Source organism: Lytechinus variegatus, chromosome 4 (assembly GCF_018143015.1).
Source record: "Lytechinus variegatus isolate NC3 chromosome 4, Lvar_3.0, whole genome shotgun sequence".
Taxonomy (NCBI): Eukaryota; Metazoa; Echinodermata; class Echinoidea; order Temnopleuroida; family Toxopneustidae; genus Lytechinus; species Lytechinus variegatus.
The window spans coordinates 17,590,136-17,608,459 of record NC_054743.1 but is presented as its reverse complement, the minus strand read 5'-3'; the positions used below and the strand labels follow the sequence as shown (position 1 = coordinate 17,608,459).

At 36.9% G+C, this 18,324-nt stretch overlaps 1 protein-coding gene across 1 annotated transcript; it reads left to right on the top strand.

The window, feature by feature from the left end:
* Nucleotides 1–2,336: 2,336 nt before the first annotated feature.
* On the top strand, nucleotides 2,337–18,097 carry LOC121413522. The gene is made up of 4 exons (XM_041606362.1): nucleotides 2,337–2,732; nucleotides 5,906–6,184; nucleotides 14,531–14,683; nucleotides 17,290–18,097. Exons 1-4 carry the CDS (start codon nucleotides 2,645–2,647, stop codon nucleotides 17,532–17,534), a joined length of 765 nt encoding a protein of 254 aa, XP_041462296.1. The 5' UTR covers nucleotides 2,337–2,644; the 3' UTR covers nucleotides 17,535–18,097.
* Nucleotides 18,098–18,324: the final 227 nt, after the last annotated feature.

Here is an 18,324-nt window from a genome sequence, read left to right as displayed (position 1 = left end):
ATGTTTCAAAGTTACCATCAAGTAGATGGTTCTGTTGTCTACCCATGGAAATGTGAATAATTTGTTTATTACCCCTGATCTTGAGTGGATCTTGTAAGAGAGTTTATTTGTGAGAAATCTAACCAAATATTGGTGAGACTGTAACAAGCAAAAAATACAAATGAAAAAAAAAAATAAAATTGTGGGCTACTTTTCACAATTTACTGTCTTATTCTGCAAAATTGGATAAGCTTTAACATGGCAATGAATGGTGGTTTTCCAGGGACCATTTAGTTAATTCCAGCCAGGGATCTCTGTATTTCAGGAGCAAAATTTCCCCGAGCCCCCTTGTACCCCCCCCCCCAGGGTTGTGAATGATATTTTGTCATAATCTGTCACCAGATTATATTTTATATTGTTCCGTCTTTCTTCATGATAGTAAATCTTATTCCATATTCCTTTGTCTTGGTTAGATTGAAAAATGTGCCACATTAGGTGCTATTTTTATATTTATTTTTTTTTAATTTATTTTCCATACCTTTGGGGTATTCTATTTTCTTTAAAAGGAGCTTGCAGCTTGAGAATTAAATGAAGAAATTTGATTATGTATGTTATCATTTCTACTCTGTTTTTATTATGTTTTGGAAAACTGAAAAAACTATGGTAAAAAATGAAAACTAAGGTTAGTCTGATTTCTGCCATTGACTTTAACACAGGGCAAAAACTCTGGTAAAAACAACCTGAGTTTTCTCAGGTAAAAAGTTTTATGCAACGGGGCCCTGGAGAAAATACCGCTGCGATATTATGCGCAAAGACTTGCGACGTTATACTTTAGTAAAAAGGTTACGATTCTGTGCGTTGACTGTGACAGTAGAGTTTTCGCACGGAGACACTCTCTACAATGCATTGATTCTTTTAAAATGCAATTAAAATCACAATGAGAGGCTTTTGTCGAAAGTTGGTGGTTAATTGGGACAGCAGATGATCCAAAGATTTGCACCGGACAAACAGTTGCAAATGCCGGTGGCATGTGTTGTTCAAGAGATTCTAATGCTGTCCCGGTCCACCGACTTTCGACAAAAGCCTCTAAGCTCTAGCTCCATTGTGATATGACTTGCATTTTCAATCGTTGCGTCGCACAGTGGGCCAGAATGAGTTGAAAGTGCGCCAAAATTATATTCCGTGTTAGATTTTTACTTCACCATGTTGATTATGGGTAATTTTGGGCGTAGAATCGACTGAACATAATTTTAAGCCGATATGACGCCACCTTGATACCAAATTTTGATTGGCTACTTGAAATATCTGTGAAAAGACAAATTACACTAGGTAAATTGTGTAGTATATAAACTTTGTGTTATGTGCTACTTTAAAGTTGGCCAGAGTTAATGTTAGTTTATGCCTAAAAAGTGTTTTAAGAGATGCCGAAAATAATTTTTACTGCATCAAAATGATTATTAATTACATTTATAAACAAAAAAAACTTCAAAATCTGAAGAATATTAACCGTGCGTTATCAAGCTGTGTTGACTTGTGTAAAACGCAGAGTATATAACAACACGAATGTATCACTATGACGATGGTTTGGGCTGAAATTATTCTACAAGTAAGTTTTATCCCTGGAAGAGTTGTGGGTATAGCCCTTATTTGCTTTAGCAACATTTATTTTGTTTACATTAAGCCCGGAATTCATGTCATTTTCATGGAATGGAAGGGGAATCGTCCTCGCCATGCAAAAGCGAACAGCTATTTACCCCCATGCGGTGCGCGACGATGACTGCGCGGTATAAAAATGACCGTTTTTGAACAGGTTTTTGGGGTCTTGTGGCAAGTTAAATCGGCTCTAATATAAAAACGGGCAGCTAAATTTGGTATCGACTTAAAGCTTAGACATCGGGAAAAACGATGGTTATAGAATTTAGACGGAAATCCACGGAAATCTAAACTATTCTATCGTAAATGCAAAAAACATGGATTTTTCAGCCTATTTTGAGGAAAAATCATCCTATAAACCTCTTAAAAGGTGTCTATTATCTACTTTGAACCCTTTCACACGAAAAAAGAATATATCAGAATTATGTTGGAGCCATTTCAGATTCCTACATGAAAAACCTCCTGTGAAATGGCTTGTTTTTCAACTAGGATGTCATATACGCGACATTTCGCAAAATGTCACATTTTACGATTTGAGGTAGGAAATTAACAACCTTTATGCAAATTCCGGAATGAAATATTTTGCTGAAATATTCTTCAAAGTATTGTCTTTCAGCTGGGCATGACAAAAATTAAAAATATGAAATTGCCCAAAATGACTTTTGGCGCACTTTTGTTTCGCCCCGGCCCACTGTGCGTCGTAGATGTGTCTCCGTGCGACATGTTCGGTTATCAGTTGGATGATCAACGCATAATCATGTCATTTCCTGCGACATTAATTCGTTGATGTGATATCATGCGTCGCTGCGACATTAGTAGTCGTAACAACGCCCACTCTTGCTAAAACCACCTAACAATCACGTTTGCAACTTCAGATAATTATTAACTCGTCGAAAATAGGAAGTTGTTAATTCATAAATAACTCGCATCTTGCTGCCGTCTTCGAATAATCTTCGACCAAACATTACCTGTTAGTCATTCGATAGTTTTGCTGCCTATAGCTTCTCGATGAATGTTGCCGAGCCTCGGTCCTAAGATGCCAGGTTTTCGCATCCTAATAGGCCTACTGGTTTCTTTTTCATCTGCCATTCATTTGTCAGGTATATAAATTCTAGACCTTATTAAGCAAATATGACAAATTATAGCACCCTTCTTCTTCTTCTACTTCATTTTCTACTCCTACTTCTTCTTCTACTTCTCCTTCTACTTCTTCTCCTTCTTCTTCTCCTCCTTCTACTTCTTCTTCTTCTCCTCCTCCTACTTCTACTTCTTCTTCTCCTACTCCTCCTACTTCTACTTCCTCCTCTTCCTCTTATGCGTTATAGGGATGTGACGTAATGATGTCGGGTGTTTGGAAGGGTGTATGCATGAGTGTGCAGTGTTACATAGCGTTTTCTCAGTAATTCAAATTAATCAATAACGGAAAATAAAATTGTCAACTTGCATTGTTTGATTGGTGAGTTACGTGTTCTATTCATGTGACATGAGTCACTGAAATATATCAAACATTTCGGATAGCGCTACGCGCCCGCATTAATTGTCTAGTTAGATATGCGTATTATTCACGATTACAAAAGGTGCTTAGTGTCCAGTTTCAAATCGGAAAATCAAAATTTTTGGCTCGCGCTTCACGCTCGCATCATTTGTTAAGTTATCTACACATCCTATGATAGAATGTCAATTTCTCTGCTCTCGCATGAATTGTTTTGAAATAATTTACCATCCAGTTCATGGTTACATTGCTTTGAACATGTTGAATGTCCTGTTTTAGGTCTAAATCTAAGTTACAAAATCGGCTCCCTCTCTTTTAGCGCTCTAATACCATTTTCTTAATATAAAAGAGATTGAATCGTCCACATTTTAGGTATGAATATTGAAAAATCAGCTCTCGCTTCGCGCTCGTATTAACTGTTTGAATGTATAGATACCCATTCTATTTATGATTGCAAAAAGTAGTTAACCTGTCCAATTTTCAATCAGAATCTCAAAAAATGTTCAGCTTGCGCTTCGTGATCGCATGTTTAGTTGAATACACATATTGTTCACGATGACACAAAGTGCTTATAGAGTGTTCAAGTTTCAGTTTGGAAAATCAAATCAAATCGTTCTCGCATCATTGAGTTATACTAGGTCTATATACCCATCCTATTCAGGGTTTTTAAAAAATGATTAGAATGTCCAGTTTATGTTGAGATATTAGATGTTTTCAGCTCGCGCTTCGCGCTCGTGCTATTTGTTTGGTGAGATATGTAATCTATTCATGGGTCACTGCGAACGGATGTTTTTACAGGCCAGTATATTAAAAACTTCACCACGAGCTTCTCGCTTGCATGAATTTTATTGTTTAGTTAGATATTATCTTGTTTATGATAACATAAAACTGCCCAGGATATCAAATTTTCAGGTCTAAAACATAAAATTTAAAAAGATTAAGCTCACGTTTCGCATCCGTAAGGTATATATTTAGAACTTATTCGTAAGAGTAAATATAAGACGAACTTATAACTGCCCTCTCCAGTTTGGACCAAAATTAAAAAACACACGAAAATTATATTTTTACGGCCGCTCAGGGAAAATGCGAATGGAAATATTTTCCGCCAACCCCCGCCCCCCCCCCGCACTAATGATGATTGCTTGAACTGCCCCTGGGTGTGGCGAAAGAAAATGTTCGGCCTGTAGGACAGGCCCCCCCCCCCCTCCCCCGTGGAAATTAAAGGCCCAGTGACTCCCCTGGTCATTCTGGTTGCATTATTTCTTTAGGCCTTGTGACTGATACATCATCGTGTTTTTAGAATAAAACTAAGATTTTCTTAAACTTTGGCCTGTAGGACCCCCGGGCTCCCGGGGGTAGCTATCCCCAAAACAAATTTATCTTGGCGCCCCCGCAAAGTTCAAGGCCCCCAGTGCCCACCTGCTGAATAAACCCTAGCTACCCCACTGATAAAGGAGATTGAGTCAATTGCCTTCGAGATTCCATCATTTCCAACACGTTATCAATAATATTTCTGGGGGATATTCTAAAACGACTAGTAAAGAAATTACTGGTCCTGCTCACATAATTCTAATAGGACGTACTCTGATGAGAAGTTAAACGAAATTGAAATCCCATAGTGCTTAAAATTCTATGCTTTTTATGGTCGTCACGTAAATTAAACAGAAAATAGCTCGCGCTTCGCGCTCACAATTATTACTTTAAAACTTAGTGGTATTAAATTAAATTCATTAATATATTCTTTTAACTCATCATTAAAAAAAGTTGGTCTCCAAAATCAGGTCGAACCCCCCGGGGTGCAAAATCCTGCATACGCGCCTGTATAAATAAAGGATCAATCGGCTACAGAGCAAATGGGGTTGTCGGTTTTCGTCCAGAAAATGCATGTAAAATATTTTCATGGGACGGAGTATATTGGGTCGTTTTCTTAACTCCGGTTCAATTTAAACCTTGGTCTAACTGGATAGCCAATTGTGACTGGTATTTCTTAAGTGCAAGTTCAATTTGTCAGCGCATTTGTCCCTCAAATCATGTTAAGACAAAGAAAACACTGACAATGTCAACAAAATCGTACAACGAATTACAAAAACATTTTAAAGTTTGCATTATTTCGGTGAAACATTATTTAGTTGCATGTATTAATGAAAATGCAATGAGCAAGCTAACTATATCATATCCCCTTTTGTATTATGAAATCCCATTTATTCAACTTGTCCACCAATTCAATGTGAAAGATAATTGTTGTTGCAACATACAAACTTGACATTTTGTAACAAGGCAGGCACAATTTTATGAAAATTAAATAACTATGATTGCATGACTAGAAAAGATAAAATTAGGCATGGCATCATCAGCCCACAATGACTATTCATGACTGCGTGCAGAGTTTACTGTTTTCACAATGGTAGCCAGATTTTGATGAAGTTTTCAGCGTTTTGCTGAAGACTGTATTATTTAGATATATTTATTTTCAGCCTGAAGTGCCCCTTTAATGCTGCAAGCTTGCAACAGTGTAGTTCAAACGCAAAACTGTTAAAAGTATTGAATATAAAGGCTGAAACTCGATGTGAAATAATTATTGACTTTAGTTTTCTCTGATCTTCTCATTGAAGACTGATCGCTCTATCACGTTTGAAACATGTTCAAGGATTTCATCAAATGGGTCACTTTTCTGGATTACAAAAGAAAAAAATATCAGTAAGGAGCTCTGAATATTTTAATCCATTACGATTAAGTCTTTATTTATTATTTTGAAATTTCTATTTTGTTTATAAATCAAAGACAGTTCCTGTCCTGATGGGTGGGATGGTATAGGAACTAGATGCTACAAACGTCTACCGACTTTCCAACTTGGATATCTTGACGCTGTTTCTACATGTGAGTCAATTGGAGGCAGCCTCTTCGTTCCTAATAACGAAGACGAGATCGCAATTGTCTCTTCCCAGTACGGAAAACGATATTATTTTGATGAAGCAGTGTATATGTGGGTTGGATGTGAATACGATAGAGAAGAGGATATCTTCATTTGCGTAGATGGCACTAAGCTTCATCTCAACAATAGTAAGTATTATATCCTACATAAATTAAATCCTGTATGCTGATTGGTTTAAATAACATCATGTGACCAAACATAATCTTACTATTTTGCGATAATGTCGAAAATAAAATGCCCAACGAAGTGCTATTCCGTGACGTCAATGATTGAATAGTCGACTATTCCACCATTGACGTAATTGACACAGATCATGCAGTCTCTCGGGCGCACAGGTCAGCGAGTTGAATCTACCGGCCAAGTCCGCATGCACGAATCCGCGTTCCGCTGAGCGCGTGGTTTCGGGAAAAGTAGATCAGTCTGCGCAGCGCGTTAAGAAAAGATGATCTACATATATGCCTTATTAAATGTAGGATATATAACAAATATACCAGGCCTTTATTTTCGAAAGTATAGAGGGAATTATTTATCCTCGGTTGTACTGGCCAAATTACTATTTAAATAGTAATGCCAGTCCAACCTCTGAAAATAATTCCCGCTGTACTTACTTACTCAAAGCCTGGTATATTTGTATAATATTCCTTGAGACATTACACATTTAAAATGATGGGCAGCATACTGTGTTGTGTAATGTTTCTTGGTCATATATTCTGGGCAGTTATTCAATAGAGCAAATTTATTACCCAATTATTAGTTTTATTACCCAATTTGGACAGATTTTAACCAATAGTTGTGTGGGCAGTATGTTGCCCAGGATTGGTTAAACGGTTGGGCATTTTCCCCCAATTATCTTAAGAGTGTATTGTCTCAAGGAATTATTTGTAGAACAATGAATGATAGGAAGATGAACTATAAGTTGGAAACGAAATATTCCTTACTTTGCTTTCATAAAATATAATGAATGATATATCATACGAAAGAGGAAAATGTGTAGCCTTTTACTGTTAGAAAAAACCCAGATTTTCCAGAATAAAAATGTTTAAGAAAAAATTACAGAAATAAATAACCAAATCATTCTGTAAATTGTTATAACAGGGAAGATTTTCTTCAATTTTTCCACTATTTTACAGAACAGGTCTGTTTTAAAAAGGGGAAAACCGTTTTATTACAATAAATTTGCAAGGTTACACACACCAAATATCAATTTTCCCATTTTACACAATGCATGTAAGATTACACAGTGCAGTAAGATTACAGGTGTTCTAGAGACTCTGCTGCATGCAGGATTTTTTTTTTTTTAAGCAGAAATGTTCTAACAGTGTTGTTTTGCAGCAAATTACATACATTGTGATCAGTCATGCAAGAATGATTATGTAATATTGCATCTTTTCAGACCTTGATGTGCCCCCCCCCCCGCCATTATGCACCTGCACCCTTACGTTAAGATACGTAGGATGAATAATAATTATTGTTTTCTAGGGTTGCCAGGCAGTCAAGCTTAGCTTATAGTAGCAACCCTTGCAACCTTCTAAAAATCGATATATATTAATATATAAATGCCAATTTGTTCATTTTTTTGCTTGTCAGTTATACGTATATTATAAGTGGCGTAACTCTACGGGGGGCACGTGCCCCCCCCCCAATCGGCTGGCAAAAAAAAAAAAAAAAACGGGGAAAATGAGAAAAAGAGGGAGAAAGGAAGAGAAACATAGTGGGGAAATAAGAAACTATTGTTCATTGAAATGCTTTATATAATATTATGTTATATTACATAAGAAGCATTTTTTCATAACGTTATGAAACATTTGCTCAGGGCCTAGGTCTTCATTGTTCCCGGTGCTCGCATGGACTGTTTAACGGGATATATGATCCTGTTGTACTAAAACCTCCCGTTTTCAAATCAATATACACCAAATATATTTCCTTGCAATTCGAGTTATCATTGTTTTATGTGGTGACATTTGCTTCTTTTTCATGACTACTTCAAGTGATTGCCCTTTTTATGGTCTTGATATTAAATATTTCCTGTCCGTGCTAACGTTCGCATTAGTTGATTAGTGAGATGTCTGCTCTTCATGAATTCCTAAACTCTGTCCTTATAATGTCAATTTTTCTTATCTGAATATCAAATATTTTCAGCTCGCGCTTCGCGCTCGCATCATTTGGTTAGTGAAATACGTAAGGTTTTAGTGAATTCCTACAAACAAGCCTTAGAATGCCCCTCTTCAGGTGTGAATTTCAAAAATTTTCAGCTCGCGCTTCGCGCTCATAGTATTTGATAAGTGAGATGCACATGATAATCATGATTACAATGACTACAAAAAGTGCTTCATGTGTTTCGATGTAATTCTAACAAAATCAGCAAAGGATGGCACCAGCATTAGATGACTATTCTGAGATATTCATAATCTAAATGGATTCCTAAAATATAGTCCTTAAAATGTCCCTGTTTGGGTCAACATAGACAAAAATTTCAGCTCGCGCTTCGTTCTCGCATTGTTTGTTCTAGCGAGACAGATCATGATTAAAAAAAATTTGCTTATAATGTCCTTTTTTAGGTATGAATATAAAACATTTTCAGCTTGCGCTTCGCGCTCGCATTGTTTGTTTAGCGAGACAGATCATGATTAAAAAAAATTTGCTTGTAATGTCCTTTTTTTAGGTATGAATATAAAAAAATTTCAGCTTGCGCTTTGCGCTCGCATTGTTTGTTTAGCGAGACAGATCATGATTAAAAAAAAATTGCTTGTAATGTCCTTTTTTAGGTATGAATATAAAAAAAACAGCTTGCGCTTCGCGCTCGCATTGTTTGTTTAGCGAGACAGATAATGATTACAAAAAATTTGCTTATAATGTCCTTTTTTTAAGTATGAATACAGAAAATTTTCAGCTCGCGCTTCGCGCTCGCATTACCTAATCAGTGAGTTACATATATGTTTAATGACACTGCATGTCCTTGAAATGTCTCTATTAGGTCAGTTTACCTGGCAACTGAGCGCGCTTTGCGCGCTCCCTAAGTGACTCGAAATTTTTGCTGGTGCCCCCCCCCCCCAATGCCGTGACCCACGGTACGCCACTGTATATTATTATTGTATTTCCTTTGTTCATGTGTTTATGAAAAGTGTTGCAGAAACCAATAAATATGATAAATGCAATGAAATTGAATGAGAGCACTGGCGAAATGATCCAATGAAAATGAGTTATTTCACATTTTTCTGAGAGATTAGATGATATGTTTTTATTCATCAAATTCGGAGCATTTCCGTTCGAGTCTACTCATTTCGCAGACCATTTTAGGCGAACTGATATCTAACTGTTGTTGCTTCATTGACTTTTGTGTAGGGATTCAAATTAGGAAATTGTACGAAATAAAAGCGCATCTTCTCATTTCTCAGAAAAAGAAGAAAGAAATCATTAAAAGACATTATCACTAAAGCATTTGCGAGTTAAGGCCGAAAATATGAATTATCATACTTAATGAATTCAATCAAGCATGACTGATCATAATGAAAACTAAGGCGATGCTTTTCTCTTTCATATGATTCATAATTCATTAGATTTCATCAGTGGCGTAGCTACGGGGGGGGGCCTTGGGGCACGAGCCCCCCCCCCCCTGAGATTTGGTGTGCCCCCCCAGGTGCCCCCCCAGAAAAAATTGGAAGAGCAAAAAAAAGAAAAGAAAAGAGGGAGAAAGAAGAAAGAAAAAAGGAAAAGAAGAAGAAAGACAGAAGAAAAAAGAAGAGGAAAATAAGAGGAGGAAGACGAGTGAATGAAATAATGTAAGGGGAAGACTTGCAATAAAAAAAATCTTTTCATGTTTTACTATATAAAATTTTTGCTGGCGCTTCGCGCCATGATTACCTGTTCGATGGGATTCATATCTTGCTCAATAGGCTGATGTGGAGCAAGTTTTGAAGTCAATATGCAAAACATATTTTAGCTCGGACATCGAGCTTTCATTATTATTTTTTTTTATTTACAAATTTAAGTGCTCTGTAAAATGTCCGTTTTGTGGTCTACATATCAGCATTTTAAGCTCACGCTGCGTGGTCACATTGTTTGATTTGCCAAGGTCATATTGTCTACGTGTATTCCATAATGTTCCATTAAACAAATGTATTCAGAATGCCCAGATTTTAGGTCTAAATATAAAACATGCGCAATAGCCTGCATGTTCTTTATTTAAAATGTACTTAAATTATCCAGTTTCACATCAGAATATCAATAATTTTCTGCTCACGCTTCATGATCGCATTATTAATGATACCCAATTGACTATATCCTATTTATGACTTACAAAATATGAATAGGGTGTTCCGCTTTTAGGTCTAAAATCTCAATTTTCTTCCTCTCGCGCTTCGCGCTCGCATCAATTGTTTAGTTACATACCTATCCCATTAATTAATACAAAAAGTGCTTAGAACGACCTTTTTTAGGTCGGAATGTCAAAAAAATTTGCTCGCGCTTCGCGCTCGCATTATTGAAATATATACCGTCTTCGTGGGTAACTGTAAGCAGTCCTTAACAGGTCCCTTTACGATAATGCTAGAACAGTTGATAAAAAATTCTGTTCGCGCTTGGGGGTAAATACGAATCTTGTTCAGGATCACACATAATATTGCCCAGAAAATTAAATTTTCTGGAAAAAATACATTAAAGTAAAAAAAAATCGCTCGCGCTTCGCGCTCGCACTTTTTATAAGGCTTATGAGATTATTTTATGTTTTATAAGAATAAAACTAAGAAGTGACTGATATAGGTGAAGATAATTTTGGGCCCCGTCCCCTATTGGCGAAAGTCGGATCCGCCCTTGTGGACACATACACACACACCGGAAAAATGGCCGGTGCCCCCCCCTGAAAAAGCAAGGACCCCCCAGTGCCCCCCCGGGAAAAAAATCCTAGCTACGCCACTGGATTTCATGAAACGCGTGTTTAGGATCGAGTTTTTTACTTCAAGCCTCGTGCATCCACTCATTTTATGGTGTTGATAATCGTGATAAATCAATGAAGCAAGAAAAATACAGAAACTCCAGCATGATAAGGATCCGAACACTGAATCCAAACTAAACCCCTCAAAAAAAGGTTGGAAATCTGAGTTTGGCTATTAATTTCTCCCAACTCCCAATACACAATGCATCTTTGACATCATTCAAAAGATCATTTAATTCTCTTAAAGTGATACCATGCTTGCTATGATCATGCCATCACGAACAGAGCAGGATTCAATTGATGCATTGAAAAGCTGCAAACTGAAAACGAGCAAAACAAAGTTTGGAAATCTGAGTTTGACCATTAATTTCTCCCAACTCCCAATTTGACACAAGACATATTTGATTTCAATCAAAAGATCATTTAATCTCTTTAAAACGATACCATGCTTGTTATGATCATGACATTACAAAAAGAGCAGGATTCACAAGTGTTGGATGAGGTCCGAATTGAAAAGCTACAAAACGAGCAGAAATAGTGATTCCTTTAGTTTGTCTCTGTCAATAGAGATGAAAATCCATTCAAATTAGGCCCCTGCTTCGTTATGTTTTCTTGTGGTTTATGTAGTGATGGTTCTGTGAGATAACATGGGTTGAGTCGTTGTTTGAAATACCCATGCATGTTTGTTTGTTATGTGTTTGATTCCATGTTAAGTTTGATGTTAATGTGCATGAAAACAAAAGAAACCGCTGAGAAACTCACTCAGCAACAAGGATAAAAGAACAGTGACTTTCAATATTGTGTCATTTTGCAACTTTTCAATTTTGAACTTGCCCCACATTGCAAGGCACTGCACCTCCATGTGAACGATAATCACATAATGTAGGGTATCATCTTAAAGACAATTAAATTATCTATCGATTGATATTAGTTACACATTGATATTTACTCAAACCATGGAGGGATTGTCTATTATAATCAGATTTCCAAACTTTTTTTAGGAGTTTATGATGTAAATAGAAAAAATCCATTCTCAATTTCACCTATATAATTATGTTTGGAAGAGAAGTTATTATCAAGAGAAGCCGAGAAGCATTCAACAAAACGTTTAACCCTTAGCGCGCCAGAAAAATTTGCAGCTGTTATGTGGGAATGGAAATTATACTTTTCGCCGAACCGGGGGACAATGGCTTATACGTAATAATACCAGGGCACAGTTGCATAAAAAAATAAATCAATACATAAATTTATATCAAACAGGGCCCGGGGCTCATAATTGATTTAAAAGAAACACTAGCTAAATCCATAGTAATCACCGAATTTGTGGCATTTGGTTTGATGACAACTTATGAATATGATACCTAATTGTAACACGAGTTAGATATAGCAAGAAGGTTGACATTCTGGTAAATTTCAGAATCACATTTCTTTTTTTTAAATATGCCTGGTCAACCATTCCTTTAAGCCTGGGTTACACCGGAACCGAATCAGCATCGAATCCATCCGAATATATAAGTATTCAGGTGGAATCGGGAGCATCAATTCTGTTCTCCCTCTGCGAATGCGAAAAAATCTGGAAGAATTTTTAATGAATTGATTTTAAATGTAAAGAAAACACAGTGTATGATTTTTACGAATAAGAAAATTGATTATAACGATTTGATGAACAATGAAAATATAAAAGTTGTACAATCTCTAAAATTTCTTGGTGCACACTAAAAAGGTTAAAAATTGAACCTCGAAAGGTTGATGCAAAATCAGCACCCTATATGGGTTCAAAAATGAACCCCCTGATTTGGGGATCAAAAATTGAATCCTGCGGTTGGGGTTCATTTTTGCATCCTGCGGATTCGAAACTGCACCCCTAAATTTTAAACTGAATCCCTAGGGGTGCAGTTTTGAACACACAGGGTGCAAAATTGAACCCCAACCGCAGGGTTCAATTTTTTAACCCCAAATCAGGGGTTCAATTTTTGAACCCATAGGGTGCTGATTTTGCATCAACCTTTCGGGGTTCAATTTTGAACCTTTATTCCTTAGTGTGAAGTTTACACCAAATCGAATTTTCTTGAATAAATTCGGACTTATTCTGCCAGAATGTGGCCTGATTCGATGGATTTGAAACAAGCGTCTCTGATTCGGGTGCTTCCCGAATCATATCGGGAGGATTCGGGAGTAGGCCTATTCTCTCCTCCGAAGAGAATAAATTCGGGCCGATTCTGCCTGAATATGGCCTGATTCGGATGGATTAGGTGGTTTCGGAACATATTCTTCTCTGATTCGGGGAGCTCCCCGAATCAAAATCGAGACGAGTAGGTCCGAAACAGGTCACGATTCAGCGCAGAATCGCCAAGAATAGACCCGAATAAATTCTGGCAATCAAATCCGAATGCTTCCCGAATCATCGAATAGGGCAAGAATCGAGCCAAAAGTGCCCAGAATCAATTGCTCCGATTCAAAACGAATATGGCCGAGATCGAACCGTTACGCCCCGAATGATACGAATGGGTCCGAGTCTTCCCAGAATACTCCGATTGCCTCCCCTATGTAATCCAACCGAATGTCATCCAAATACCTCCCGAATGTGGCCCGAATGCCCGGGGGGCCACTTCCATTCACAAGTGGATACCATGCGCGACCATGGGGTCTCGAAAAGCACCCTAAACACGTAATTTCCATTTTCTGAAAATGCACCCCTTAACAAGTATTGGCGTGTGAAACCCTACCCTTAACAAGTATTGGAAACAAAACGATACTCTTGGCAAACATTCCCTGAAATGAACCCCTAAACAACTTAAGGAATGTTTTATTGTTACGGGTCCTTCGGTCGTCGGCTTTACCTTATTTGGTTTGGTACGACCCCATCTTCTACACCTTCAAAAACACTTGAATTTTGTTTTATCATCCCCGCAAGGCACAAATCCGACCCTAAACACGTCATTTTCCTAGCGAAATAGATACCCTTTTTTCATTATTTTTGTGTTTTTGACACCCTTATCACGTTACGTACGTAACGTGCCCTATCGTGAAAAAGACATCCTTTTTACGTGTTTTTTGGGTCGCGCATGGTATCCACTCGTCAGTGTAAGTGGCCCCTCCCGAATGAAATTTATTGTGGTCATTCTGCTGGTCTTGAACATTTCAAAACGAGCCGAATTCCTCCTCGAATGTTCCAAATTCAATTCAATTTAATTTCAATTTATTTCATTCAAAATTAAAAAACAATTACAAGGTAAAATATATACACACTAAGAAAATAAAGGTTCAAAATTGAACCCCGAAAGGTTGATGCAAAGTCAGCACCCTATGGGTTCAAAAATATTGAACCCCTATAGGGGTGCAGTTTTGAACCCGCAGAGTGCAAAAATGAACCCCAACCGCAGGGTTCAATTTTTTAACCCCAAATCAGGGGTTCAATAATTGAACCCATAGGGTGCTGATTTTGCATCAACCTTTCGGGGTTCAATTTTGAACCTTTATTTCTTAGTGTGTTGCATGGCTTTAGATACGTCCCCTCATCATTCACTCTTCTTTTTCTTCGCAGGCTGGTGGTATCGACTTGATATGTTCGTTAACGAGCCATCTTACCGACTTCATATTACAAAGCACGAAACAATGTGTGCATCGTACCAAACCTTCGGTATGATGCACATTGAATGCTCAATTACCTCAGTGGAGTTGGTGACACTTTGCGAAGGTGACTTTGCCTTTCATAAATTATTCTTTAAATATTTGAATGTATTTGCACAACTCATTAGCAAACAAATTGTGTAGGCAAAACAAAAATGAGAATAAACGTGTGCGTCCCGAAAATCTGCCCATTGGTGAATATTCCGAATCTCAATGTTGTAAGGATGCGAAATGTGTGACTATCATAAATTTCTTTTAATTTGATTTCCACATTTCATTAACAGAATAATCATATTTAAAATAAAGTGACAATAAGTAAACATTTTTCATCATGATGATAACAAAATACATACGAATAGAAATTAATAAAGTTTGTTTCACTGGGCTCGCGAGACATTGTAGTGCTGTTGATATGCATTCAACACTCAGCATGAAGGAGTGCGTTTTTTGGAGGGGTTGACCTTCCATTGAGCACATACAGTATACAGTATGATAAATGATAAATCCATAATTTATTGTTCGAAATAGACATAAAAAGAAATGCTCCGAAAATTTGCTTAACCCAATTGATCGTGGGCCCCGGCTAGCCGCTGTGCAGCGCCAGATCGACGAGGCTCTATATATCCCTTAATCGTTGAACGCCAAACAGGGTAGCAGCAACTCCCATCTTTTAAGTTCTTTTGGTCTGACGCGGCCGGGGTTTGAACCCCCGACCTCCCGGTTGTGAGACGGACGCTCTACCAATTGAGCCAACACCTCCGTTTATTTTATCATTTATCTTCAATTGAGGTAAAAGACGGCTGACTTTGAGTGCTTTGAAGTCAGCATTTAGCGCTCCTTTGCATTATGAATTATTGGAGTATATATATAGCCAATCTCTTCCTTTCTTTCTCTCTCTTTATTTCTATTTCTCTCTCTTTGTTAAACCTCATTCAGTTACAGATACTGAAGTTGGTTTTGCTAATATGGGAGACCGCCATTTTTAGGTATAGTAACGTTGAATATGATGGCGGCCTAGAAAGGAAATAGAATACAATGCAATGAAAGAGGTATATCTTTCATTGCACAAAATTACAGGAAAATAAAAAAAAGTAAAGTAAATAGGGAAAGAAAAAATGAGAAATGAGAAAAGTACAATGGAATTTGAAGGTGCATGTGAAAGTAAGTATATTGTCATATAATACAGTGCTATCTGTTGCCCGAATTCACTAAGGTGGTTTTTAAAACCATCAGTAATGTTGAACCCATGGTTTATGCAGATTTCCTGCTATAAATTAAACTTGTTTACCAAGCAAGTATATCTAAAAATGTCCAATGCTGATGCGTGCTTTTGTCACATTCAGTGCGCCAATTTGACGCCTGTTACCGTGGTTATCCACGCTATTTTATTCTGTTTTGATTTAATGAATCCACTCTTCAAACAGTGACCTCATGAATAAAATAGAGTTTAACCATGGCAACAGGCGTCAAGTTGGCGCACTGTGACAAAAGCGCTTATCAGCATTGGACATTTTTTTTATATGCGGTAGATAAGCGTAATTTATACAGGAAATATACAGTTCCGAAAACTGTTCTCCAAGCGGGCCCTGATATAACCATACATAAAAACCGATGGTTTTAAAAACCAAATTTGTTAATTCGGGCCATAATGTTTAAATTGGTTTGATTTTATTTTCAGTGAAACTGAATCACATACACGTATATTTTTTATACAACGCACCGTTTACTATAGGGACCATACAGTAGTCGGGTGTCCGGACACTTTATATTTTTGAAGCCTTCTTTTTTGTCTTTAGATAACACAAAAATATGAATTCAATAGTTGTAATCATCTTCTAATTTTGTCCTCTATAATATTTCCTAACATTTTGTACCGTGAAATTAATGAAACTTAACTTGTAAATTCTTCCCAATGACTTTCTAAAATTGATCGTCCGGACACACAACCAGTCCGGACACACAACAACTGGGTATACTTGTTAAAACAATTAAAATAAGTGTTTAAAATCCTAAGCCACAAAGATTAACTTTTAATAGTTAACTCTCAATAGATTAAGATTTGTTTAATGTTAAGCAACTATTGTTAGGTTCAAATAGTAAACAACGTCGTATAAAATTTTAAACAACGTTTATACTGTGTATGTTATATAATTTCTATGCTTTACTATTTATTTTATTTCTTACCATTCTCTGGTTTTGTTTTGGAATTATTTATGAAAAGATGTATTATAATAAACAATTGAATGTTATTTATCGTACTCTGATCATATCTAATTGTGCATGGGTCTCTTTTGAAGCAGTAAGTATATCAAAATAAGCTACACTCTAAAAAATGAAGTGCTAATTCAGCTCTTAAAGAACGTGTATAGTGACTGCAACTCGGAGTGCTGATTTGTCTAGTTCAAATTTGAACGAGAAAAATAAGCACTTCGAAGTGCAGTCAGTATACACGTTCTTTAAGAGCTGAATTAGCACTTAATTTTTTAGAGTGTACCTTGGAATCCTTGGATGAACAAAATATAATGAATATGATAACAAATGATTACGATAAGTATTGAATAATAACCTCTTACAATAGCGTATAGCTCTATATCGAACATTTCTGGTAAATTTCTCGGAGAAGTGATTATATATGCTGGCACTAAGTGTTCAATTGTTAAATTAAATTCACAGCCGGCCTTCTCTCGATTCCTCATGTTGGCATACAACCAAAGATCTTCACTCCATCTACGGACAACAAGGGACGTGCTCTGATTGGTTACTGCCGTATTGACCCTGACGATCACGTGATTAACCCTTCATCAGGACAAGAGCCACCGTGCGCTGTAGCTTGCAAAAATATTAAAGAGATTCAAAAGAAATTCATAACGAATGAATTAAAAAAAATGAATAAAATAAGAAGGCATCGATTACGGTAGACTTATCAGTACGTATGCCTTATCACAAGTGGAACTCTTGAGATAATATTCAAAATTTGATTTTATTCGGCTGAATTATAAGACTGCATAAAGAAAAAGCAAAGACGGATCAAAGACCGATACTTTTCGTCTACAAATCATTTACAAAATAAAGTTTTATATCATGGCAAAATGTCCTTATAATGTCGCACTCGCATCATGTGCGATCCATATCCACTTTAGAATTTTCCTACACAGTGCTTAAATTCACCTTGTCTCGCCTGAACGAAGTCCGGCAGAACTTTTTCTGTTAACCTTTCGTCTGTTAATGTCTGGAAATGCAGTTACCAGAATGACAATTATATCTAGTATTTACACTAATTTAAATACTCAAGCTTCAAGGGCCTAGCGGATTTGCGGGATGGGCTAGAATGAATGGACTTTCAGAAATCAACGAAAGTGCATCTAATCAAGGAGGAATAGTGGCAAGAGACCGCGGGGGCCAGTCAAATGTACTGCTATACACACGCGTGGCCAAATTATTTCCAGACACCCTCTAAACGAGTTTTTCTCTGTGTGGAAAAATAAACCCCTGAACAAGTTTTTTCGCGGGCTTTATATGTACACATTTTGGCCCCTAAACAAGTTGTCGCCAGAATATGAACCCCGGGGAAAAGGGAAAAAAGTACCCTAAACAAGTTTGGCTAGTCTTACAAAAAACTTTCGAAAAAAACATACCTTAAATACGTTTGACCCTGCGATTGAACATTGACTAGTCTTTTAAAACTATACCCCTTTTTTTTTAAATTCG